The sequence below is a fragment of the Callospermophilus lateralis genome, chromosome 4, assembly GCF_048772815.1.
Source record: "Callospermophilus lateralis isolate mCalLat2 chromosome 4, mCalLat2.hap1, whole genome shotgun sequence".
Lineage (NCBI taxonomy): Eukaryota > Metazoa > Chordata > Mammalia > Rodentia > Sciuridae > Callospermophilus > Callospermophilus lateralis.
This window is the reverse complement of record NC_135308.1, coordinates 102924079-102951589: the sequence shown is the minus strand read 5'-3', so window position 1 is coordinate 102951589 and position 27511 is coordinate 102924079. Positions and strand designations below refer to the sequence as shown.

General features: G+C 36.7%; 2 protein-coding genes across 19 annotated transcripts in view; one reads left to right on the top strand and one right to left on the bottom strand.

Moving 5' to 3' along the window:
- The window catches only part of Pphln1 (periphilin 1), a 99636-nt gene extending 89296 nt beyond the window's left edge, over positions 1–10340 (bottom strand). For 4 of the 11 annotated variants that reach the window (XM_076854327.1, XM_076854336.1, XM_076854338.1 and 1 more), the window contains exon 1: positions 9345–9428. In XM_076854327.1, coding sequence (XP_076710442.1) covers positions 9345–9384 — 40 coding nt within the window. In that variant the 5' untranslated portion in view covers positions 9385–9428. Of the gene's footprint in view, positions 1–9344; positions 9623–9787; positions 9852–10266 lie in introns of those variants that run through there. The other 7 variants (XM_076854330.1, XM_076854332.2, XM_076854329.1 and 4 more) reach the window with 7 other exon arrangements.
- Positions 10341–10375: 35 nt separating this feature from the next.
- Zcrb1 (zinc finger CCHC-type and RNA binding motif containing 1) overlaps positions 10376–27511 on the top strand; it is a 33625-nt gene continuing 16489 nt past the window's right edge. For 3 of the 8 annotated variants that reach the window (XM_076854320.1, XM_076854319.1, XM_076854326.1), the window contains exons 1-7: positions 10376–10570; positions 11650–11735; positions 15068–15096; positions 18225–18336; positions 18642–18749; positions 21460–21572; positions 21682–21757. In XM_076854320.1, coding sequence (XP_076710435.1) covers positions 11652–11735; positions 15068–15096; positions 18225–18336; positions 18642–18749; positions 21460–21572; positions 21682–21757 — 522 coding nt within the window. In that variant the 5' untranslated portion in view covers positions 10376–10570; positions 11650–11651. Of the gene's footprint in view, positions 10571–11649; positions 11736–15067; positions 15097–18224; positions 18337–18641; positions 18750–21459; positions 21573–21681; positions 21758–22815; positions 23926–26117; positions 26160–27392; positions 27463–27511 lie in introns of those variants that run through there. The other 5 variants (XM_076854322.1, XM_076854321.1, XM_076854325.1 and 2 more) reach the window with 4 other exon arrangements.

The following is a 27511-nucleotide window of genomic DNA, read 5'->3' as shown; positions in this document are numbered from 1 at the left end:
ACTGACAAGATTAGAAGTTCTCCAGATACCTGCAGAGTTAATTTACTACAATGACACTTCTTAATGTCCTTTTAATATCACTTAACAACCAGATCCCCCAATCTTGCTTTTTCATAGTACTAATCATCTAGGCTACTATATAATTTACATTTAATGCACATTATTGATTCCATACTACTAGAAACATGAGCTATATGAATCTCCATTGTTCACTGATTAAGCCCCTAGAAAAGTTTGCACAAAGGCCAGACAAGGGGCACGTGCTGTAATCCCAGTGGCTCAGGATGCTGAGGCAGAAGGATCACAAGTTAAAAGCCAGCCTCAGCAACTTAGCAAGACGTTAAGCAACTCAGGAGATTCTGTCTGTAAATAAAATACAAAAAAGAGCTGAGGTGTGGCTCAGTGGTTAAGTGCTCCTGGGTTCAATCCTTCCAAAAAAGAAAATTTTGCACATAATATATACTCAAAATTCAGAGTGCATTTACTAATGCTAAGAAAATGATTCTTCTAAATAAATAACTCCATATTTCCACTTCCATTTCAGCTCCTTTCAAGGTAATGCTCCACACCTTCAACTCAATATGCCAAAACAGTTTTTCACACTTCTCAGAAAACTACTTCATCTCCTGTCTTCCCTATTTTGGTCAATGATACCAACCAGGAAGACAATAAGGAGAGCATGATCTAATTAAAAGTGACACCGTAAAACATGAAAGCATTCTGCCACTTTTTCCACAAAAAGAAAGTTAAAATCTCTCTTAGCCTTTCTTTGATTCACATTTTATATGTAATGTTGTGTTATTTGTAAAGAGCCCCACCTTACCTGAAATAAGACTGCCTCCCACCTTACTCCATGTTAGAATGGCTCCAAAATAGGCTAGACTTCAGCTCATTTAAAGATGTATTCAAAAGACTGATTATTGTTGCAAAGATTACTGTGATCTCAGAGAATATAATATATAACCAAGTAAAGGTTCAAGAGTATAAAAATCATTTTTCTTGGTTCATAGCTATGACACAAACTGAATATGTTTTTGCTCTGTTAATTTCATTTTGTACTTTCCTTGTAAACTTTATAATTGTTATCTTTCAGTATTTTGTAGAGATACTTCATATTTAAAAAATTTAAAAAAAAATAAAACCTGGGTAAATCTGAAATAATAAGCCATCAGATAGTACATAATACTGACTTCCAGTACTAATGCTAATCCCAGTTAAATGAAAGGGGTAACTGTAAAATTATAGATATTGAAGTCATACCCTATTAAACTGGCTTGCTGGCTGTTTAAAACCAAAAACTTGGAGACCAAAGTCAATGAAGTAAAAAGGCCAAGGAAAATGCAGCCAACACTTTGGCTCTTGCCCTCTAAGTTCAGCTGGACCCAAAGAACGATGGGACCCCTTTGTGGGCTCTGCAACTCTTATGAGTCACTTATCTGTGGATCAGGGAGATCAAGAGGACCCTAGAGAACAGGAAGCCAGTGCACATACTGCAATGAAGAGACTCATTGGACATGGAAATGTCCCTGATGCTTCCAAGAAACGCCACATACGGTCAGCAGGACCCTGACCCATCCTGGCAGATGGCACCTTTTGGTAAAGGAACACTAAAGGAGCCAGGAGGCTTCTTTGCACATGTCCCCAAGAGTAATCTCTGAGGAATCTCAGCTGACTCTAAGAATAGATAGGAACAAAGTTAGTTTTGACCAATTTGGTCTTAAATACCTGGCAAGGGTATTTAAGGTGTTTAAGGGTGTTTAAGGGTGTTTAAACACAGTCCTACATGGACATTTACAAGGAAAACCAATTTTTTTTTTAATATAACTTAAGATTTTACACTTGTGTCAGCCATACCAAAAGTAAGTGAAGCTGAAGGCTATAAAGGAAGGATTCTTGATAATAACAATCATAAGAATTGCAAACTTTTCCTCAGTTAATTTGAGTCTGATTTTATAGTCCTACAAATCTTCCTAATCTCCTATATTGATGAACTTCATCTGTTTTTAACTGATATGATTATGAGTTCCTGTCCTCATCGTTTTCAGAGACTGGGTGAAATAGTAATTGTTTCTGTTCTAATTATTTACAAAAATGTAATGCTTTGCTGTCTTTATTGTTGTCTTAGCATAATCCCTGCCTTTTGCATATGCCTTATCCGGTCACCTGCCATCTGCTACTGTGGACCTCTGGACTGCTCTGATGCTGAATGCCCTTAACTCTCCAAGCCCCATCTGATAGAGAACAAGGACTCTGGGTTGCTTTCCCCAACTTCACCCCATTTTAGCAGGAAGAAGCTTGGAGATGTCATTGCCCACTTTCCATAGAAATGGAAACTAGAAATTGACAGTGTGGAAATGTAATAGGGGTTCACTGGATGCTTTGACTATATACCTTTTGCTTTGAAACTTACATATTTTTTTCTTTTTCCCAACCTTCTTCTCCCTGATCTTCTTTTCCCTAAACTTCTCTTTCTTGATCTTCTCCATGATCTTCTTTTCCCTAACCTTTTCCTTCCTGATCTTTTCTCTTATCTTCCTTTCTCTAACCACCTCCTCCCTGATCTTTTCCCTGAAGTTCTCCTTGATCTTTCCTCCCCAATCTCATTTTCTCAGAATCACCTCTTTAAAAAACCCTGTTCCTGCTGATGGGTAAAAACACAGGGTTTGGGACCGATGAAACACAGGGGATTCCTGTCTCAAAAAAAAAAAAAAAGATACCAACCAGTACCCCCAGGCCCAAATCAGAAACCTGAATCATACAAAACTCAAAACTTTCATATCTAAATAATCACTAAATCCAGTTATTTCTATAAGTTCAATAAAGGACAGATAGCTATACTTATTCAAATTGATAGCAAATTGCTTGTTCTGCATGGATGCCATTATTTCTCAATAGCACACCTTTACCTCTGCCTAGAATATTTATCTGCCTTCATCTTTCCATGTCAAGAGTCATCTCAAATATCACTTTTGTTGCATTTTCCTAAAACAGAACTGTCCTTTCTTCGTACCCCTCAAAACATTCTACTACATTAGTACTATATAACACCATATTCTATTTAATTTGCTTCCTTTCCACCCTACCAAACTAAACACCACTGCAAAGGCACACAATTGCACATTTGTGTTGTTCCCTCTCCTTAGCAAAGTATTTATTATGGGCCAAACTAATAGTTCATGTGACCACCACCTAAGAACCTATATACAAGAGTTTGTACCTTTTAATTATTCAGAAAACTTTTTGTTAGTAATATTGTATTATGATTCCTGACATACTTCTCAAGACACTAATATTACTTTGCTTTTGAGCAAAAAATATCAATGATAGCCATCTAGCTCTAAGATCTAAAGCAGTCATTCTCAACCCTGACTGCACACTAGATCTAAAGAGCTTTTAAAAATAATGCTACCTAGCAGGGTACAGTGGCACATGCCTTTAATCCCAGCTACTTGGGAAGTTGAGGCCAGAAGATACAAAGTTTGATGCCAGCTTGGGCAATCTAGCAAGATCCTATCTTCAAACAAAATATAAAAAGGGCTAAGGGTATACCTCTATGATACAGTACCTCAGGTTCAATTCCCAGTACCGGGGAAAAAAAAAAAAAGGAAAAGTAATCCATATAGTATTGACTGCACTATCCTCAGTACCGCAAAAAGGTATAAATTAAGTAACATAAAAATTTGTATAGCTGAAGTAACAGGTCTTAAGATGTTGGCATATTTTTAGGCAACCAACATATGAATCCATAGGAGAAGCAGACAGATACTATGCTTGTATATATATATAACATTAAGAAGAAAATTTTGTTGCATTTAAACTTACCATCTAACAGAACTTCAAAATTTGAGTAAGGATTCTTTAAAATTTAGAAAGATTTTGGGCTGGGGATGTGGCTCAAGCGGTAGCGCGCTCGCCTGGCATGCGTGCGGCCCGGGTTCAATCCTCAGCACCACATACAAACAAAGATGTGCCTGCCAAAAAACTAAAAAATAAATATTAAAAAATTCTCTCTCACTCTCTCCTCTCTCTATCTCTCTCTCCACTCTCTCTTTAAAAAAAAAATTTAGAAAGATTTTTAAATTTAATTCTTAAAGCCAGGCACAGTGGCACATGCCTATAATCCCAGTTACTTGAGAGGGTAAAGCAGGAAAATCCAAAATGTGAGGCCAGCTTGGGCAATTTAGTGAGACACTGTTTCAAAAAAACAAAAGGGCGAGGGGGGTAGCTCAGTAGTAGAGTATCCCTGGGTTCAATCTCCAATGCCACAAAAGAATAAAATTAAATTTAAAAATAATACCACCTAGGCCCTACACTCTGAAATACTGTAAGCGACCAGGTGGAGGCTACCCAGGGTCCCCTAACAATGGAAGGAAAGCCAAGGTCCCAGGGCTGTCCAAGGATATGAGGACAGCTCTGTGCAGGACCAACAAGGGCATGGCATAGAGCAGGCTCTGGATGACCTCTGTCTTTCCACATCCACCCACCTGCACAAAATGGGTCTCTCCAACTCATCTTAGGGATAGGTGGGAGGATCCTTGCGTTCAGGCTGGGGGAATGGAGGACAAAGAGGCTGATCATTTAACCAGGTGGATGAATGGCAAAGAGATCCCTGAGTCCTCTTATCAAGCCCCCTTCTTCTCTGGGTTCTCCTACCCTCTCTCAGCCCTCATACCATCCTATCTTTGCTGGGCCCCTTCAGAGCAGCCATTCTCTTCACTAATTTTTTTCAAATCTTAAACTCATCTCAGGCTGAGGTCAATTGATTTAAAGCAAGTAAATACATTTCTGACAGCCTAAATTGAAACATTAGGGAGATTTTAAGAATTGACTTGAATCTGAAAACTGCATAATGATATTTCTACTTTAAAATGTTTAAAATTCCAGGGAACTAAATTAAAATAAATTTTAAAAAATAATTAGTTAAGGTCTTAGGGGGAATTAGCACTGATACCAACTAATATGGTCAAAATAGAACAAAGGACCTACCAGAATTCAGTATTGTTTAGTACTCAGAGGTAAAAGCAGGTATAGAGGTAGTTATCAATGTTTTAAGACAGTTAAAAATGTTTAAATAGAATCTTGAGAGGTCGCTTAAATGTGAATGAACAATATGAATGAACAATAGTGAATAGTAGAATCTAAGGAAAGAAAAAGGTATAAGGGAGACATGTTTAAAAAAAAAACAAAAAGAAAACAGAATTGACCAAAGCAGATTCACATGGCAAGGAATGGAGGGAAAAGCCTACTTTGGTATTCAGCAAGTTTTCATTTCCTCCTCTATATGCAAGAATCGGTGCAACTGAGTTTCAAAACATGTAAACACCTTACCCACACAATCTTAAAAAAAAGAGATACCATCTCTCACTTTCCAAAAACTGTGGAACCTCTGAAAAGCTTAAATTCCAGGGTTCATTGAAGCCTGGAGACAGACTCTGGCATGCATGACTTTAAGGTTTAAGCTCTTTCCAACAGTATCATACTGCTTCACAAAGGAGATGGGCAAGGGCAGAGAGAACAAATTCAAGGTCATTAAATAGTACCAAAGCAAAATTCTACACACGAAGCCCACTACAGACTTCTAAGCCTAGAAATAATGTGAGGAGGGAGAGTGTCAATAGAAAAGATTAACCTAAGAGTTATTGTTTGAGGGGCTGGAGATGTGGCTCAAGCGTTAGCGCGCTCGCCTGGTATGCGTGCGGCCGGGTTCGATCCTCAGCACCACATACAAAGATGTTGTGTCCGCCGAAAACTAAAAAATAAAATATTAAAAAAAAAAAAAGAAAAAATTAACCTGGCAATACACAAAATGGATTAGAGAAGAAGCCGGCGGCAGGGAAATCACTGATTGCTACCATTATGAATCATATAACAAATTTTTTAAAGTACTGCATTCTTTACTTTTCAGAAGTCACTGCCTATTCAATGCTTTAATAATACTTCTTTTAGGTACACCCATACATTACTGGTGGGACTACAAATTGGTGTATCCACTCTGGAACGCAACATGGAGATTCCTCAGAAAACTTGGAATGGAAACACCATTTGACCTAGTTATTCTGTTCCTTGGCATATACCCAAAGGGCTTAAAATCAGCATACTCTAGTGACAGAGCCACATCAATGTTTATAGCCACTCACTTCACTGTAGCTAAGCTATGGAACCAACCTAGGTGCCTTCAACAGATGAATGGATAAAGAAAATGTGGCTCATATACATACACATTCACACACACACAATGGAATATTACTCAGTCACAAAGAAGAATGGATAGAAAAGAATAAAGCCAGGCACAGTGGCATAAGCCTATAATCCCAGCAGCTTGGAAGGCTGAGGCAGGAGGATCAAGAGTTCAAAGCCAATCTCAGCAAAAACAAGGTGCTAAGAGACCCTATCTCTAAATAAAATACAAAATAGGGATAGGGATATGGCTCAGTGATTGAGTGCTCATGAGTTCAATCCCTTGTACCAAAAAAAAAAAAAAAAAAAAAGGGAGAGAATGATAGTATGGCTTTTGTCAATAAACGGATGGAACTGGAGACTATCATGCTAGGTGAAATAAGCCAATTCCAAAAAACTAAAAGCCAAATGTTCTGATATGTGCATGTTAACATACAATAAGAGGAGGAAGGAGGTAATGGAAGTTTACTGAATTAGAAAAAGGGGAATGAAGGGAAGAGTTGGGGGATGGGAATAGAAAAGAGTAGAATGAATCATTCATAACTTTCCTATGATTATTTATGAATATATAACCAGTGTAACTCCACATCATGTACAAGCACAAGAATGGGAAGTTATACCCCATGTATGTATAATATGTCAAAATACACTCTAATGTAGATCTAAAAAGAACAAATAATTAAAAATATATATATTTCATTATAAACTTTAGCCAAGCATGGTGGCACATGCCTGTAATCCCAGCTATTTGGGAGTTTTAAGGCAAGAGTATCATAAATTAGAGATAGGCCTGGGTAATTTAGTGAGACCCTGTCTCAAAATTAAGTAAATAAAAAGGACTGGAGATGTAGCTTGCCTAGCATGTCCAAAACCTAAGTTGAATTCCCAGCAACAGAAAAAAATTAAAACTTTTAGTTCAGAATAGAATGGTCATTACAGAGGCTGGGGAGGAGGAATAGAGAGAGAAGGATTGGGGGGGGGGGGAGGGTTGATAGATGGATACTAAGTTACAGTTACACAGGAGCAAGAAGTTCTGGTGTGCCTACAGAAAATAATAGTAGACTATACATTTCAGAAAGCTAGAAGAAAGAATTCTGAAAATTTTTACCATAAAGAAATGATAATTGTTTGAGGAGATAAATGTTTAGCCCGATTTAAACATAACAACATATACATGTATCAAAACATAACATGGTACCCCCAATACAAACAATTTTTATATTTTTAATGTATAAGTTTAAAAATGCATTTAGTTTAAAAAAACTTTTTATTTCATTAACTTAAGATTTGTGACTGTATTTCATTAATTAACTTAGATTTGTGACTGTCCACTATGATAAATGAAATTACACAAGTAGACAAAAATGCCAGATGTCTGCCTAAGTATAATATTTATAAATCTAAACCTTATTTCACATCTTACTTCACACCTAGATGAAGTTAAAGGCTAACTGGTCAGCCTCCTTTCAGTATTTTACCTTCCATTTTACCTAAAAAAAAAAAAAAAAAAAAAAAAAACTTAACTATTAATATGTATTCTTAATGTGTGCTTTCCTTTTTTTTTTTTTTCTTTTTCTTTTTTTAAACTGGGGATTGAACCCAGTAGTACTCTACCACTGAACTACATTCCCAGTAAAAAACAGATCTGTTTCCTAGTGTGGCCTTGAACTTTTAACACTTCTGCCTCAACACACACCCGTAATGTAATCCCAGTGACTTGGGAGGTTATCATACCCAGCAAATTATGCTATCCTTAAGAATCCAAATAGTTTCTTATTAATTAAGCCTAATAAATCCAAATTCCTGTCTTTCAAATGCCTACTTCTACCATCTCCTACTCTTCCCAAAGCATTATTCATGCCATTCTCCTGTGACACAAAATAGGATATTCTATCCTATAATTGAGTTATTTTCCAAACCAAAACACCTCCTTCCATTCTATCATTCAACTTCCAACCATACCTCAAGGACCAATTCACAATCTGCTATTCTGTACAAAATCCATTTTCTAAAACTTACAGCACTTAATACGGATGCCAAACTGATGAATGATAAGTCACCTGTGACTTTATCTGGCTTGTGTGTGTGTGTGTGTTTTTTTTTTAAACCAAGATTTTATTCCATTGACAATATTATTAAAAAACTTAGAAATAGGACCGGGGGGTTGTGGCTCGGTGGCAGAATGCTTGCCTAGAATGCATGAGGCACTGGGTTTGATACCTGGCACCACATTAAAAATAAATAAATAAAATAAAATAAAGGTATTGTGTCCATCTACAATTAAGAAAATATTTTATAAAAATTTGAAAGTAGTGTTTTAAAAAAAAAAACACATTTTATCAACATTTCTTGAACAGATTAAATGTTCTGACAACAGTAGGATCATATTCTTACAAGTCACAATTATCTATAAGTCACAATTAACTGAATAGCAGCTGATCCCTTCCCCCAGGTTCTTTACATATTAATTTTAAGTGCCTTGACCACTGAAACCATACTTTCAGCATCTACAATCATTCAAGAATTACCTGACTGCCTATTATGCACCAGTAACTATTAGATATTGAAATTACAAAAATGAAAACAAGTACAGTCTCTCCTTCACAGTCTAGCTTAGCAGATAGGCAAATAGAAAAACATTTAGAATACATGTGATAAGCTCTAAAAGCTAAGCAGAGAGCATTTAAGGAAGGTAAAGAAAATTAACTCTAAGAAGTTAGGAAACGCCCTCAAATAAAGTGACAGCAAGAATGGGAGTTATCCAGAAAGAGGTAGGTGGGGACAGGGAAACCAAATGTCCAAATAGAGAAAAGAGCCTTTCCAAAGACACTGAGGAGATAAAAAAGTATTTTGAGGTAATGAAATTAGTTCAATATGGCAAGAGTCACTGCCAACTTTCAATGTAGGTATCAAAGAAAGGACTCAATTGAAATGATTAGCAGCAAAAACCACGTGTTAATAAAGGTCAGGAAATGAAACAACCTCAGTAAAAAGGCTGAATATGTAAATGAGCAAAAGCAGAAAAAAGGTTTGAGAGAGCACAGGATGGGTGCTGAGGGGTTAGATGCTTAAGAAAACCAAGAGCAGTGACAGCCTAAATCACGGGAAAAGAAACACAAAGCAGCAGAAGATAAGGGAATATAGCATAGAATACCAAAGGGGCTTACATCTTGGGCGATAACCAAGGATAACTGGGATGTGAAGCATGATAGGTTTGGCTGGCCACAGTTTGCCAAGAGAATTAGTACCAGCGGTCCTTTGGTGGACGCCGAGGCATTCAGGCCTCGCAAAATTCAGCTGCGCCCTGGATGGATTGCACTTCCGCCTCTCCAGAAGACATCAGCTTCAGTCTGGATGGACTGTGCAGGCTCCAGGACAGGCTGTGGGTTCCAAGCTGCTGGCACGCAGGCTCCCAGGGAGTAGTTAGAGGCCTGATCTGTATGTGCTGGTGGGTAGAAGTTAAGTATAAACTACCTTGCATTATTTTGATTTTGTCAGTAGGAATGATGGGCCCGTTACGACCTCTTAGAGAAAAAGCTGTTCGTGCCCATTACAGATCGGGAGGGCGGGGGGGAGGGGCAGGGGGGAGGTGCCAAGAAGTTCAACATACCAATCAAGATTAGTCATTCTGTGAATCCAACTTTCCCCGAGTTGGCCTTGTCTCCCCGACTACACTGAAATCACCGCCACGAGGGAAAAAAAAAAAAAAAAAAGGCCTGGTTTGCAATTTTTTTTGTTGTTGTTATTTCCTAAAGTGCCTAAAACCGAGGTGAGTACGTCGAACACATTCAATAAAATTCCCGATTTCTTGACTGACTGATGTTGAGTTACTAGGTCACCTAGCTCAGTACTCTTTTTGCATATTAGAATACTAAAGAGAAGCGAATATCTAACTTAGACTCGATACTTTCCTTTATTCCAAAATCCACTGCGTCTCTCCACCCTCAATCGCAAGGGCAGAACTGTTGCACGACTGAAATGCAGCAGGAGACTCCAGGTTCCTCAGCGGGAACCACCCGCCAGCTCCCCCGAGGCGTAGCTGCCAGCTCACGCGTCCCGTCACCTCTAGCAAAAGTAAAATGCGCTCACCTACTCTGGGCCGCCGGGAGACACCGCGAACGTAGTCGTCCGCTCGCCGCCGCTATCCTAAGGAAGCACTTCCGGCGCGCGCTTTGACATCACTGACGCGCGCCTTTTGGCCCGCCTCCGGGGCCCGGGTCTAAGGCGAACCGGGAAGGGGTACAGGTGGCCCTACCGCCCGGTATTTTCCTCTGACCCCTGCAGGAACAGATGATGCCAAATCCGCTGCCCGCGGCGAGGAAGAGTCGGGGTTGAGCCCCAGCCGAGCCGAGGCTGGTGGTCCTCTGGTCTCCCGGGCTCGCCCCACCTGAAGGTAAACACCTCCTCTCTTGCGGCCTTTTCCTTCTACCCGGTAGCCAAAACGATTTGCCACCTCTCCCGCCACCGCCGTTTTAGTGCTGAACATCAACCTTTGCCTGCCTCGAGTTTCTTACCAGAATGTCTAACGTATGAATGGGCTCAAATGAGGAACTTTTAAAAGCGACTTGTTGATGTTGAGTGTCTAAAGTTTTCTAAATAATTCTCCCCCAAACACTTAGTATAAGCAAATTTTCCAATACTTTGCAAGTTGACATAAATTAGAATCAGTATTTTGCTGTTTGTGATCGTTCATACTGTTAACTCAAATACATGGCACACATGGATTTCATGTGCAAAAATGTGAATTTAGCTTGAGGATCTGGGTTCAAGAATTAAAGAAAAAAATTGGTTAATCCTGAAATAATTTTCATGGGTAATTTGCTAACTTTGTAAAATAAGTTGTGAAACTTAATTAGAGGTTATATTTGTAACCTTAAACATAAAGTGTATATGTAAAACACTATACCTTGGAAGCTCTCATAAAATGCTGTAATTCATAATTTGTCAACAAAGTGCAAAATTAAGTGTTAAAAATAATTTTACATTGTCAAAAAGTGAGCCTAAAATTTCCTCTTGATATGAATACAACCCCAAAAAAGTACCCAAAGTATTACAAAAAAAAAAAAAAAATTAGTGACAGTGGTTCTCTATAAGCCACCAGACTCTCTGAGGTGAATGGCAAGGTATACTATCTATTTGAAAGTACTTTCTTGCTTTTATCCTAAGGGGAAGTAAAAAGTAATCTCAAGGTTTTGCTTTCATCTTTTGGAAAGCCCTCCTCTCATACACTGTCCAGCACTAAAAGATTAAAGAATTTACTTGAAAGAAGGACCATATTAAAAAGTCTTTAAGTGGTGGCTGGGGAAAATGAATTCCTTAATTCACCCAGCTGGACTCAATGACTCTCACTTTTTACATTTGTAAGAAAGACATGTAAATTAAATTAGTGGTGGCCAACACTTGGTTTTACTTGGAATGAGGAATGCCTGGTTTACATTACTTATAGGTTGCTTTTTTTTTTTCCTTTTTTAGAAATGAGTGGTGGCTTAGCTCCAAGTAAGAGCACAGTGTATGTATCCAACTTGCCCTTCTCCCTGACAAACAACGATTTATATCGGGTAAGTTTTAGTATTAGTGCATTTATCTACTGAATTGTCTATTTGAGATACAGATGTACTTTTAAGCAAATAGTTCTGACAAAAATCTTTTTATTTATCTACTTATATATGTTTTGGTACTGGGGATTGAACTCAGGCACTTAACCACTAAGTCACATCCCCAGCCCTTTTTTGTGTTTTATTTAGAGACAGGGTCTCACTGAGTTGCTTAGGGCCCTGCTAAATTGCTGAGGCTGGCTTTGAACTTTTGATCCTCCTGCCTCAGTCTTCCCAGCCACTGGGATTACAGTCATGTGCCACTGCACCCAGCTTCTCTTACAAAATTCTTAATTAGAACATTATAATGCACTTAAACCGTTAATACCAAAGACCTCTATTGAAAATATGAATAAGTGAAAAAAATTAGTTATCATTTCCAAAGAGAATTTACTATGCTTTTTTAGAAAACAAGTTTTTTATAAACAGAAGATAAAATAGCATTACAAAGCGGGAGCAGTTTGTGATAGACCAGTTTTTACTGCTTGTTTACTTGGCTTTTGAAACTAACTGGTAATGGAGATGAGGTTTTGGAGTAAAGGACTGATAAGAACAAATATTCTTTTCCTAACTCTCAGGTTTTGCGAGTATTCACAACATTCACATATAAGCAGAATGTTTAACAGTTTAATACATGTGGTTTTCAGTTCAGAATAAGGGTGATTGAGATGTGGGGGAAATATCCCTTCTAGTATTTTCTTTCACTTCTTTACCTTATAGAGAACAAAATTTCCCACTTTATTTTTCCTGCACATGGGTGGTTGAGAGGAATTGAAAGGAAGGATGTGAATCCTTTCTTCAAGTGTGCCCTATTTTCTTTACTACTTTGGGTAAATGTTCAGTACAGAGATGCTACATATGTGATTCATGGTACTTAATTAATTAAGATAGCTTGAGTTTCAAAGAACATAGGGGAAAATTAGCTTTAGCTTCTCTATAACAAAATGGACAGTGTGTTGAATGCTTAATATATGCCGAGTACTCTTAAAGGTTGTAATAGAGACATATCAGTGAACAAAAAGACTTGAATTCATGATTCAGGATAACAAGAAAAACAGACTGTGCAATATGAAAAAGTTAGATACTAAGGGAGATGTTAAAATGTTGGTTGCTAAGGAGAAAAGGCAGGGAAGGAGGGCTATTAAATGTTAAGTTGGTAATGAAGGTGAAATTTTAGATAGGGTGGTTAGAATACCCTTATTGAGAAGGTAACTTTCAAATAAAACACTGAAGTAATTAAGAGGCAGATGTCTAGGAGAAAAGTATTTCAAAAGAGGAAGGGTAATCAGAGGTAAACCCATTCTAGGGATGCCTTATAGGGCCTATACAGATTATTCTAAAGAGCCCAGCTTTCAATCTGAGTGAAATTAGAAGCTATTAAAAAATGTTATATAGAAAAGTGTACTGGCCTCAAAATCTGATGTTGCCAACACTGGAATCCAGTTACACTGCATTGCAGCATTACTGAACTAATCATAGAACTCAAAATTTCATAATTATTGGTTGCATGTTGCCGCAGTCTGGCTGGGCACAAAATAACCGAGCCACCTCACAGCCTTGTAGGTTCAAACAGCAACTCTTTATTCCCCAACTCTCACCAGCACTCTACACACACTTCCTGGGAACACACTCCCTCCACCTGGCTCTGCGTGCCAATTCTCTCGGAACCAATGGGAATTCCAAAGTAGGCAGCAGGATCCGCCCTAATCCCTGAGCCGCCCTATTCCCAGCAGGATCCGCCCTAATCCCAGAGCCTCCCAGAGCCTCCTATTCCAGAGTAGGGTCGCCTTTCAACCATACCCTCTGGAAAAATGCCAGGTATCATTCCCGACTAAACTGTGGCTCTCAACAGCATGTATTAACATATTCTAAGATTGTTTTTTAAAATACATTATATAAGTGGTTTTTTTAGTTTGTTTGCAGTGCTGAGGGTTGAACTCAGAGCCTCACATATGACCTCACACATGCTAGGAAAATACTGTGCCACTGAGCTACATCCCCAGCCCATTGTGTAAGAAGTAGGAACTAGCTGGGTGTGATGGAACATGCCTAAAATCCCAGCCACTCAGGAGACTGAAGTAGGAGGATTGCAAGTTTGAGACCAGCCTACGCAACTTAGTGAAACACCATCTCAAAATAGAATAAGGACTGTGAATATAGTTCAATGGTAGAATATTTGGCTAGCATGCACAGGGATCTGGGTTCAATTCCAGTACTGAAAAAGGGGAAGAGAGTACTTACAAGTTTATAGGTACTAGCTGAAGATAATAGAACTAAAAGGGAAGAAAGGGCCAACTATAAAGTACTACATATTAATGATGGACAGAGGATGGAGATCTATGGAAATGGATTTTTCATTGTTGAAGTTTTTGTTTTTATAAGCAGTCTAACGACTGTCTTCTTAAACAGTTATTGCTTAGACTGTAGGTGTAGAATACAAAAAGTGATATTCCACAACATTGATATTTGGTTTGGCTGAAGCTATGGTGGAGTTGATAGTTGCCAAGAATATACCATAAGAAAACAGCAGCCATCCGGTGTACCTGCCTTAGATCTATCACACATGTAAAGTGTCTCTTTGTTTTGCCATACTGGGGATTGAATCCAGGGATACTCTACCACTACCTACCCCTCCAGCCGTTTTTTTTTTTAGCTGTAGTTGGACACAATACCTTTATTTTTCTTTTATTTGTTTTTATGTGGTGCTGAGGATCGAAGTCAGGGCCCCACAGGTGCCAGGCAAGCGCTCCACCCCATAGCCACGACTCCAGCCCCCTTTTTATTTTTTATTTTGAGAAAGGTTATTGTTAAGTTCTTGCTAAGTTGCTAAGCCTGACCTCAAATTTATGGTCCTCTTGCCTTAACCTCACCTATAGTTGGTGTTACAGGTATGTGCCACTGTGCCCAGATAAGTGTTTTTTTTTTCCTCCATTATCAGAAATTCAGGAACAGAGGCAGATACATGTGATTCCAATGACAATAAGAATTTTGTTCTGGGGGCTGGGGTAGTGGCTCAGCGATAGAGCATTCGCCTACACAAGGCCCTGGGTTCTATCCTCAGCACCACATAAAACAATAAATAAAATAAAGGTATTGTGTCCAACTACAACTAAAAAATAAATATAAAAAATTTTTTTCTGGTCACACAGAAAATATTTCTTGTAGAACCTGTTTTATAGATGGAAGGCTAAAATGTCTTTATAAACCATAACAAAGAATTTAGTTATTGTTTACAACCTGAAAATTCAGTGTTTGTGATTTTAAATTATAAATTTTTATGTGATCTTTTGTTTCAGATATTTTCCAAGTATGGCAAAGTTGTGAAGTAAGTATTCACCTTAAAAGATACTTGATATAATCAGATGAATAAACTATTAACATTTTATGTATATTTCAGTTGTTGTATGTACATAAATATGTAGACAACTTTTTAAAAACAATTCCATACATTCAATTTTGTTTTTTTTTACTTGACATTATATCCTAAATTTCTTTCTCTGGTTTTCCATAAATGGATATTAAACACTTGAAGTTCATTTGTATCTTGAGATTTTTAACTTTGTTAAAACTAACTTTGCTACTACAAATCATCAAAAATACTTCTGGGTTGGGTCAGTGGCACTTACCTGTAATCCCAGGAATTTAGAAGACTAAGGCAGGAGGATTGCAACTTCAAGCATTGAGAATTTATCAAGACCCTGCTACAAAATAAAAAAGAGCTGGGGATGTAGCTCAGTAGTAGAGTGCCTCTGGATTCAATCTCTAGTACTTAAAAAAAAAAAAAAAAAAAAAACCTGCAGGTAAGTAAGAGCTAATTAGGCATAAAGAATGGGAAGATGAGGACTGGGGGATGTTCTAGTTCAGGTTGATTTTATTCAGTGATAAAGCATTTGCCTAGCATGTGTGAGACTCTGAGTTCAATTCCTAGCACAGCAAAAAACGGGGTGGGGGATGTACAGGGACTAGCTTGTACTACAGGCCTTGTCTCAAGAGAAAATAAAATGAAACAAAGAAACAAAGACCAAGTATGGTGGTGTACCCTGTAGTCTCAGCTACTCTGGAGGCTGAGACTGGAGGATCTCAAATTCAAAACCAGATTTAGGAATTTAGGCGGTGTTTCAAAAAAAAAAAAAAAAAAGCTCCAGAGGTCTGTATCTTTGTGGTAGACCACCCTTGGGTTCAATCTTCATTACCATGAAAACAAAACAAAACAAAGAAGGCCCCTGTAACTGGAGATGAGTAAGTTAAGGGAGAGAAAAGATGGCTCTAGATGCGTGTTGGTTCCTAATCTTGTTTGTTTTTCATTCTGAAAACACTAGGAATCATTGAAGAAGGCTCTTTTTTTCCTCCATTTTTTGAGGGAAGAGTGGTACTGAGGATTAAACCCAGGGCCATGTGCTTTACTACTGAGCTACTACATCCCTGACTGCCCAAATTTTATTTTTTCTTTTTATTTCTTTTCCCTTTTTCGGTTGTATTTTTTCATTTTGAGCAGGGTCTTGTTAAACTGCTAAGGCTGGCCTCAAACTTGTAATCCTCTTGCCTCAGAGCCCAAAGTTGTTGGAATTATAGGAAGGTGTACACCCAATATGGCTTCTAAAACTTTTTAAAAGCTTATTTTGGCTTCAGTGTAGAGATTTGGTTTAGAGTTGTAAAGGAACAAAACAAAATGGAGTAGCATTGGCTCAGGGTACTTCAGATGGAGTCAGAAGATCATTGTTAATCAGATCTCAGACAGCTTTGCAGCTGTTTGAAATGGGCTGCAAGCAGATCCACCTTCATGCCCCATGAGAGCTGACCTTTTTTGTTAAACACCACTGACTGCTTTCTATAAAGGGACCTTTTCCCCAAAACTACCCAGAGACTGAAACTGCACCCAGTTCCTTTCTTGCAAAACAGCTGAACTTCTGCCCTCACTGATCATAATTCATAACAAGAATTATGTGATTTCCAAACCCTTTGTAGAAAAGCTAAAAATTTAGCTGCCACTTTGTAAAACCTTGTAGCACATTTTCAAGACTGCTTGAATCTGTTTTTTTCTGGATTATAATCCTACCTAGCCCCAAACAAATGTAATTCTCTTTGTTCTAGATCAGGTTGATTTTATGCTCAGTCACAAAAGTAACGAAAACAAATTTATGGAGACCAATCTTTTTTTATGTAAATTTTTAAATTTATATATGACAGCAGAATGTATTAAAATTCTTATTACATATTTAGAGCACAATTTTTCATATCTCTGGTTGTATACATAGTATATTCATACCAATTCATGTCTTCATACATGTACTTTGGATAGTAAAGATCATCACATTCCACCATCATTAATAATCCCATGCCCCCTCCCTTTCCCTCCAGCCCCTCTGCCCTATCTAGAGTTCGTCTATTCCTCCCATGCTTTCTCTCCCTACCCGACGATGAACCAGCCTCTTTATATCAGAGAAAACATTCAGCATTTGGTATTTTGGGATTGGCTAACTTCACTTAGCATTATCTTCTCTAACTCCATCCATTTACTTGAAAATACTATGATTTTATTCTTTTTATTACTAAGTATTATTCCATTGTGTATACATGCCACATTTTTTTATCCATTAATCTATTGAAGGGCATCTAGGTTGGTTCCACAGTTTAGCTATTGTGAATTGTGTTGCTATAAACATTCATATGGCTGTGTCCCTTTAGTATGTGATTTTTTGAGTCCTTTGGGTATAGATGAAGGAGAGGGACAGCTGGGTTAAATAATGGTTTCATTCCCAATTTTCCAAGAAATCTTTATACTGCTTTCCATATTGGCTGCACCAATTTGCAGTCCCACCAGCAATTTTCAAGTGTACTTTTTCCCCTTGTCCTCGCCAACACTTATTGTTGTTTGTATGTGTAATAGCTGCCATTCTGACTGGAGTGAGATGAAATCTTAGATTGCTTTTAATTTGCATTTCTTTAATTGCTAGTGATGATGAACATTTTTTCATGTATTTGCTGATTGGTTGTACATCATCTTTTGAGAAGCGTCTCTTCAGGTTCTCAGAAATAGAAAAAGCAATCATCTGGAAAAATAAGAAACCCAGAATAGCTAAAGCAATCCTTAGCAGGAAGAGTAAAGCAGGTGGCATCACCATACCAGACCTTAAACTATACTACAGAGCAATAGTAACAAAAACAGCATGGTATTGGCACCAAAACAGATTGGTAGACCATTGGTACAGAATAGAGGACATAGAGACTAACTCACAAATCTGTGCTCACTTATAAGTCACTTTCACTTTGTCATTTCCATTCTTGATACCCCTGACTTTGAAGAGATAGCTGGTTTTATAAATGTATTGATTTCTCTTACTTTGTAAATGTTTTATTACATAACCATTTTTTAAAATTTGAGTTTTCTAAATATTCATATTTTTTAAATTATTGTTGCCTCATTTTTAACTGGCTCTTTGTTTATGCTTTAAGGGTTACTATAATGAAAGACAAAGATACCAGGAAAAGTAAAGGGGTTGCATTTATTTTATTTTTGGATAAAGACTCTGCACAAAACTGCACAAGGGCAATAAACAACAAACAGGTAAGCCAAACATTCTCACCAAGGTTTGTAGCCCAAAAAATATGGGGAAATATGGGAAATATAGTTAATGAGTATCCACAGATTCAGAGAGCATCTAATGGGGATGACAAAGATATACTATGCTCCCAAAACATTGGTAGAATCTAAGAAAAATACCATAGGGTAGACTTCATCAATCAAAGTAGGCAATTGCTAAAATCATCCAAAATATAAATGAAATTGAAGATTCGAAGAAATAAGATCAAATAACTAGTTTAGGTTTCTGTGAAATACATCCTTCTGCATTTACATTTTTGTCTGTTTAGTTGTTTGGTAGAGTGATAAAGGCAAGCATTGCTATTGACAATGGAAGAGCAGCAGAGTTCATCAGGAGGCGAAACTACTTTGATAAATCTAAGTGTTATGAATGTGGGGTGAGTAAACCTAAAATTTAATGAAATCATTGTAGTTTACTCTGAAGTATTTTCCACAATAGTCTTCTATTGGTGTTCCTCAAAACTAAAATCATGAGATATAACAATCTAATACTTTTTAGAAAACAATTTCAAAAAGGTAGAAACTGGAGAAATTATCACTCTATATTATCCAATCACATTTATCTTTAAATACTACATTTAAATTAAATTTACTTAGATGAGTCTGAAGTCTCTAAATAAAACAACTTTTAGAAGCTGGTTTCTTGTCTTGCCAGACAAGAAAACATTGGGGGTATTTCGGTTAAAAACATTAACCATTATAATGGGGAAAAAACTTTTTCAGAACAGTGGGTTTGGTGGAGCATGTCTGCATTCCCAGCTAATTGGGAGGCTGAGGCAGGAAGATCTCTTGAGTTTGAAAATTCAAGACCAGCCTAGGTCATAGGCTGGCAGCCATATGCAGTGCCTCACTTCTATAATCCCTGCTACTTGGGAAGCTGAGGCAGGAGGATCACAAGTTCTAGGCCAACCTGAGCAACTTTGTGAGACTCTATATCAACATTTTTTAAAAGGGCTGGGAATATAGATTAGTGATGGAATGTGCCTGGGTTCAGTCCTAAGGGGAAAAAAAAAGAACTTCTGACTGGCTAAAATCAGCTTCTAAAAGTTGTTTTATTTAGAGACTTCAGACTCATCTAAGTAAATTTAATTTAAATGTAGTATTTAAAGATAACTGTGATTGGATAATATAGAGTGATAGTTTCTCCAGTTTCTACCTCTTTGAAATTGTTTTCTAAAAGTGTTATACTGTTTATCTCAATGTCTTAAAAATTTTTGGTAACTCAGATTTTTATTAATGTTATTTCCTGTTTCTGTGACATTTTACCAGTGTTTAAATGTCACAATTTATTACCACCAGGTGCACTGGCACATGCCTATAATTTCAAATACTTGGGAGGCTGAGAGAGGGGGATCACAAGTTGGCAACTTAGCAAGACCCTGTCTCAAAATAAAAAGGACTGGGGATGTCGCTCAGTGGTAAAGCACTCCAGGGTTCAATCCCTATTATCGCCACCCCCCACCACACAAAATTAAGTACCAGTATTATCATTTAACCTATCCTCTCTGAGATGGTAGGTTTTGAATTTTTCTTATTGGAAATGTCACTCTGTGTCCTAGGCTGGATTGAACTTTCAAACGCAAGAGATCTTCCTGCCTCAGCCTCCCAATTAGCTGGGAATGCAGACATGATCCACCAAACCCACTGTTTTGAAAAAGATTTTTTCCCCATTATATGGCTAATGTTTTGTAATCGAACTACCCCCACATTTTCTTGTCTTGAGTCTATTCATGATCTACTGTCATCCATGTAACATTTTGGTGATTAGGAGAGACACTGCCACTCCCTATTCCCCTTCCCCATCAAAGAACGATATATAGACAGAGGGATGAATGAATAGAAAGAGGAAGCAAACAGTGGCATGGATGCATACGAATTCTGTCAATCTTTATGATTTTAAACCCTTTTAAGTGAATGTTTTTAAGATGCTTTTCCGAAGTCCTAAGTTTTGTTTTAAAAGGAGTACTAACATGCATAAGGTCCTGGGGGTTTGGTCCCTACCACCAGAAGCAAATAAATAAATAAAAATTAAAAATAAACTTTTAAAAGGAGTAGAGATAGTTATGTTTATAATAGAATATATCATTTTTCATGTTCACAGTAAATATTAAATTACTGAGAAACTTTGAATGAATCTGGCCTGTGGATCCATAGATTTATTTTATTATACTTTGTAAATTTTTATACATTCTTTAATTCCCACAAAATTGGTTTACATTTATTCCTCCTTTTTTTCTCAAAGTTATTTCAATATTAAGCCTTTTTTTTTTTTCCAATGGGACATGTTAAAATTTGTTGGTATACCATTGTCCCAGAACAGTTTGGGAAGTGCTTCTGTAGGTAAATGTAGTCCTATTAAATAGGACTATAATATCAGCCATTTTATTTATATATTTATTTATTTACTTATTTTGCAGTGATGAGGAATGAACCCAACACTTCACATTTGCTAGGCATTTTCTGTACAGCTGAGTTACATCTGTAGCCCATTGGTTTTTGGTTTTTGGTTTCGTTTTGTTTTTTAGTTTCTTTTACAGTTGTAGATGGACAGCATGCTTTTATTTTTGTTTTTTAACATTTATTTTTTAGTTTTAGGTGGACACAGTACCTTTATTTTATTTTTATGTGGTGCACAGGATTGTGCCTCACACATGCGAGGCAAGCACTCTACCTCTGAGCCACAACACCAGCCACCTACTGGTTTTTTAAATTAAGATTTGTAGAGTCTTTTTTCATAATTCTTCAAAGTGTGCCTTTTCCCTTTAGTATATATCAATTCAGACATGCTCATAGTAGGCACATGGAGCTAGTGTCTACTATAATTGGACAGTGCAGGTATAGTGTAGATATGAAAGTAGTTAAAAATAAAAATGAAGACAAAATTTTCCTTTCTTTGCAGTGCTGGGAAATGAACCCATAGACTTTGCTCATGCTAGATAAACTATTGTTTAAAAGTCATTTTCTTTTGTGTATTCCCAGTGTGAGGATTTTATTTTTTTATTCTAAAACCTTTCAGTCATAAGGTACCTGGCAGGTTTCTGTAATAACAAATATAGTATTTTTCCTCTTTTTAATGTGAATTAAAAGGAAAGTGGACACTTAAGTTATGCGTGTCCTAAAAATATGCTTGGAGAACGGGAGCCTCCAAAGAAGAAAGAAAAAAAGAAAAAAAAGAAAATTCCTGAACCAGAAGAAGAAATGTATGTATATTTATTATGACCTTAGTGTGTTGATTTGTCTTTTTACTGTTGATTAATTGCATGCTGATCTCCTCCACACACACCCTTCTCTCTCTGTTTAATAATTTAGTGAGGAAGTAGAAGAAAGTGAAGATGAAGGGGAAGATCCTGCTCTTGACAGTCTCAGTCAGGCCATTGCATTTCAGGTACTAAATATTTTTTTTAAAACTAGTAGTTACAAAGATTTATAGTCCTTGCTTGCTTTTTCTCTTCTCTTTTCTTTTTTTGGTGCTAAATTGAACCCAGGAGCACTTTACCACTGAGCTACAGCCCTATCCCTTTCTATTTTTTATTTTGAGACAGGTCTTGCTAAATTTCCCAGGCTGACCTCAAAATTGGGATTCTACTGCCGCAGCCACACCAGTCACAGAGATTATAGGTGTGCAGCCTCCATACCTAGCAGCCCTTACTCACTTTATTGACTGTCTCCTCGTGGAAGCCTCTATCTTTCCCCTTCACCTCCTAAATTTGAGATTACAGAATGTTCCTCTAACAAATGGGAATGAAAAGTTCCCATTTGTTCCTTCTGAATTTTAAGAAAAACATTGAAACATTTTTAGTTTCCTATTTTCATTATAGAATTGAGCAGAATTATTTGATTAAAGTGAGTTTAGCTCAACCAAAAAGACTTTTCAGAAATTACCTAGGAAAGCCAGGCACAATGGCACATGCCTATATCCCAGCAGCTCAGGAGGCTGAGGCAGGAGGATTATGAGTTCAGAGCCAGCCTCAGCAATTTAGGGAGGCCCTGAGCAACTCAGCAAGTTCCTATCTCTAAATAAAATATAAAAAGAGCTGGGGATGTGGTTCAGCGCCCCTGGGTTCAATCCCTGGTACCAAAAAAAAAAAAAAAAAAAGCAAGGCCAGTCTTAGCAACTTAGCAAGGCACTAAGCAACTCAAGTGAAACCCTCTTTCTAAATAAAATACAAAAAAGGCCTGGGGATGTGGCTCAGTGGTTAAGTGCTCCTGAGTTCAATGCCCCAGAACCAAAAAAAAAAGAGAGAAATAACCTAGGATGATTTTGAGGAGTATTGTAATTGAGACAAAGTATGAGGGTTGAGAGGAGTATCTTACTGTCTTCATGACCTGGAAGGGTGGAAAGTGGTGTCATTTGTGTTGCATTTTTGCCATGTTCAAATTAATGCATCATGAATAACATTAGACAAAATGCTGGTTTTATTTCTTTTCTGAATCACATTATAGCAAGCCAAAATTGAAGAAGAACAAAACAAATGGAAACCCAGTGCAGGGGGTCCTTCAACATCAGATGATTCAAGACGCCCAAGGATAAAGAAAAGTACATATTTCAGTGATGAGGAAGAACTTAGTGATTAAAATTGTATTTATTATGTAAATATTTTAAAAATAAATCTTGGAGTATAAACTTAATTTGGGAAGTAAAGATTACTTTTAGTATTTGAACGTAAGAATACTTAATATCAAATAGTTTTGTACTATAAAATAGTTCATAGAAAATTTAAAAATAATTTTAAAGCATCATGTTTCTCTTTTGCCTTAGCAAAGTACAGGTTGAGCATCCTTCATTCAAAAGTCCAAAATAATTCAAAATGCCCCCAAATCCAAAACTTTGAGCACCAATATGCCACCTGAGGTGGAAAATTCCATACCATAAAACTTTGTTTCATCCACTTTATTAAATATATGTATAAGCCATGTGTGGTGGCAAACACCTATAATCCCAGTGACTTGGGAGACTGAGGGAGAAGGATCACAAGTTCCAGGACAATTAAACAATAGCAAAACTCTATTTTCAAGATAAAATAATATAAAGGGAATATAGTTTCAGTGGTAAAGAGCTTCTGGGCTCAAATCCCAATACTGCAAAAAATAAAAATTTGTTAAAATAAAAATGTATAAAATAACCTTCAGGTTATGTGTAAAAATATAGGAAACATCAATGAATTTCACGTTTAGACTTAGGTCTCATCCCTAAAATATCTCATTATATATGTATAAATATTCCAAAATATTTGTGGGCTCAAGCATTTTTGATAAGGAATTCTCAACCTGTACTAAAAATCAGGATGTTAATAATAATCTTGTAAAGAACTAATTGTAATAAAAATAAGAAAAATATGATAGTAATATTATTGTTATCCCATGGGAAAAGGCAGATATTCAAATGACTTATTTAAAAACTTGATATTAAAAACTTTATTCATATCCAATTGGATTACATGAGGGTTTGCAAATAAATTTAATCTCAAAACAAAACTTCATACAGACTGGAAAGTTGAATGGTTTATTATTAGGAATGTTAAATAAACTTTTCAAGAGAATTTTGTTTCTAAATATGGGTGCTTTATCATCTTATTTTTTTTTTAGCTTAATCTCAATCCGAGTGTTGTTATACCCATAAAATATGAAGTAGCTCTCAAAATCTTATACCCAAACACAGAAGCTATTTGTCTGCCCTTCCTGTAGGACCAGATTCTGTTCCCCACAAGCAACTACTTATAACTTCATTGACTATTTCTTTTCATATGTATGTACATATTGCTTAAAAAAGGCATATATTTCTGTCACTTAATTCATAGAGGGATAAGGGAGGACTTTTTTCAATCTGTTATATCTCCCTCTGTCTCTTCTATTTTCCCAGTATGGCTATGTTAAAGTATTTGGTTAAATCCATATTTACTATTTGGGTTTTTTATGACCATATAAATAGTTTATATTTCATGTATTTATTACATTTCTTCTTATGACTATATCTTTCCCTGTCTTCTGCAGTTGGTTATGTAGGAATGGAATTATAGAGTCTTTAACTTTCTACTGTGTATATTTCTATACTGTTTGACTGCTTTGTAAGAATACCCACATACTACATTTTTAAATTACTAAAAGCAATAAAAATGTTTCTACTTTGAAATCTACAAGGATATTGAAAATATTAACAGCATAGAATCTTCAGTCTCAAACAAAAAAAATGATCAAATGCAGTACTCTATTTTCTGTTCATCCATTAATTAATAAAATATTATGTACTTTCCAATAGAAAATGAGCTAGAGACTTAAAGAATATAAACAATAAGTAGTATGAAAACTACTTTCATTGGGTAACTAATCTACTTTAACCAGCAAAATATTTTTTACCTCATTGGGAAAAAAATAAAAATAGAAAAAAAAAACTACTGCCTTATCAACTAGATGGCAGACTAAATTCCATTTTATTTACATAAGAATAATAATTTGGCTGTAATTGTTCTTTTATTATTTAAAAAAAATTTTGTTTCACTATACTGGTGTTTGAACCAGGGCACCCTACTACTGAGATACTTCCCAGCCATTTCTATTTTTTATTTTGAGAAAATCTTGATAAGTAGCTGAGGCTGGCCTGGAATTTGTGATCCTCCTGCTTTGGCCTCCCCTCTGGTGAAAATTATTTTTAACTGATATATAAAACAAAATTGTACATATTAATGGGGTAAAATGGTGTTTCAATACATGCACAGAACATGTAATATTTAAATCAGGTTAAAAATCCTTCATCTCAAACATTATGGTGAAAACATGAAATTTTTTTTTTCCCCCTCCTGGGTACTGGGGATTGAACACAGACACTTTACAACTGAGCTTATCCCCAGCCTTTTTTTATTTTAAGACAGGGTCTTGCTAAATTGCCAGGCTGACCTGGAACTTGTGATCTTACCACCTCAGCCTCTGGAGTATCTGAGATGATAGGTGTGAGTCATTGAGCCCAGCTATTTGTTACTGATTTTTATGAAGTAGAAGTATTATTTGCAAGAGGCTACAAAATTTTGAAAGTTTAGGGACTGGGAATGTTACTCAGTGGTAAAGCACTTTTTAGCATGTGGGAGACCCTGTGTTTAATCACCAACATCCCTACCCCAAAAAAGATTAAAAAATCAAAGGTACTATGTCCAAGTTCTTTTTTAGGGGAGGTGGTGCTGGGAATTGAACCCAGAGTTTGCACTTTTGCTAGGCAAGCATTCTACCACTGAGCTACATCTGGACAACTTAACAAGATGCTGGTTCCACATAAAAAGGGTTGTATTGTAGATCAGTGGTAGAGCCCCACTGGGTTCAATCACCTGTACTGCAAAGAAAAAAGGAATCCAAACTTCGGAACCAGATTGCTTTGGTTTAACATCTGGTTTGAACACTAGTTGCATAACTCTAATCAAATTATATGTCAGAACTAGGCCTTAGGTTGATTTTTTAATGTTTTTATTAGTGCATTATAGTGATACATAATAGTAGAGTTTATTTTGACATAATTATACATGCATTGAATATTGTTTGCTCTATTTCAGTCCTCACTAATTCCTTCCCCTCCTACTGCTCTTAGTCCCCTTCTCCTACTCTACTGGTCTTCCTTCCATTTATTCATTTTTAATTGGTTCTTTATAGATATACATAAAGGTGGGAATCAGTATGATATATTTGTATATATACGTATCATGATTTGATCAATTTCATTTCTCAGTTCTTCCCTTTGGTTTTTATTTTGTTTGGCTTTACAGTATTTTCCTGCCTCATCTTCCCAAGAATCTGGAATTATAAGTGTGAGTCATTATATCAGACTTATAATATCTCTTATTGATCACTCTATCCCTCTAGGTTAGCTTTTTGTAGCAAATCCCATTGAATTCCTGCCTACATTCATTTTCCACTTTCTCATCTTGGTTTCAACCTGTGTTATTGACAGGATTGATGTATCTTTCCTTTATGGATTTGGCTCACTAAAAAGTACCAGAGAAATATATTTTAACATCTTTTTCTACACTTAACATAAATCCAGCCATGAGCTTCAGGGAAAAGTGACTCAATCCTGGCTCTAGAAGGTAGATCTCCTGGACTGAGCTAACCATAATAATCTCATTTCTCAGAGCCAGGCATAGTGGTGTATGCCTGTAAATCACAGCTAATTGAGAGCCTAGGCAATTTGGTGAGACCCTGTCTCTAAATAAAAGATCTTAAAAATGGCTGGGGATGGAAGAGTACCTCTGAGTTCAGTCCTCTGTACTGCCTACCCTAATAATCATCATCATCATCATCTCTTTCCTCTTGCCAGCAATTGGTTAAGAACGGACATATGGTTCAGTTCTGGACAATACTAAGTGAGTGAAGTCTATTAGGGGCTTCTAGGGAAATTTTCCTTGCTGTTAAGAATAATAACCCTTGGGCTGGGATTGTAGCTCAGTGGTAGAACACTAGCATGTGTGAGGCACTGGGTTTGGTTCTCAGCACCACATACAAATAGATAAATGAATAAATAAAGGCCAATTGACAATTTTTTAAATTTTTTTTTTTTTTTAATAATGACTCTTCTTTTTCTGAGTGTTCTTTCTCTGGATGGGATTTCTGGCACTGTTGGAGACAATATTAAGATCTTGTAAGATACCAGCCATTAGTTGAAATTATATGTAGTTAGTTAACAGTCGTTAAATATTTAACTCATTAAATATCTCTGTCTCCCAGACATTTATTGGATTGCAATTCCTGACACACTTGTGAATGGGTGGGGACACTGACTAGTACCAATCAAAGAGCTGTGAAAAGAAATGATGTGTATTTCTGAACTGCAGCACTTAATTATTGGTGTAAGGCTTTCTAGTGTTCTCTTATTCTGGCACAGTGATCAGTACTGTTCAATGTGCTAGGAGCTACGTCACACTCGGTTCTTACGTAACTAGAGTTCACTGAAGAGAACCCATAGCTGGCCTGGATATATCTCTTTTTAGCATAGCATTTTTTTTTAAAGAGAGAGAGAGAATTTTTTAATATTTATTTTTCAGTTTTCGGCGGACACAACATCTTTATTTTATGTGGTGCTGGGGATCAAACCCAGCACCCCGCGCATGCCAGGTGAGTGCATTACCCCTTGAGCCACATCCCCAGCCCCTTAGCATAGCAT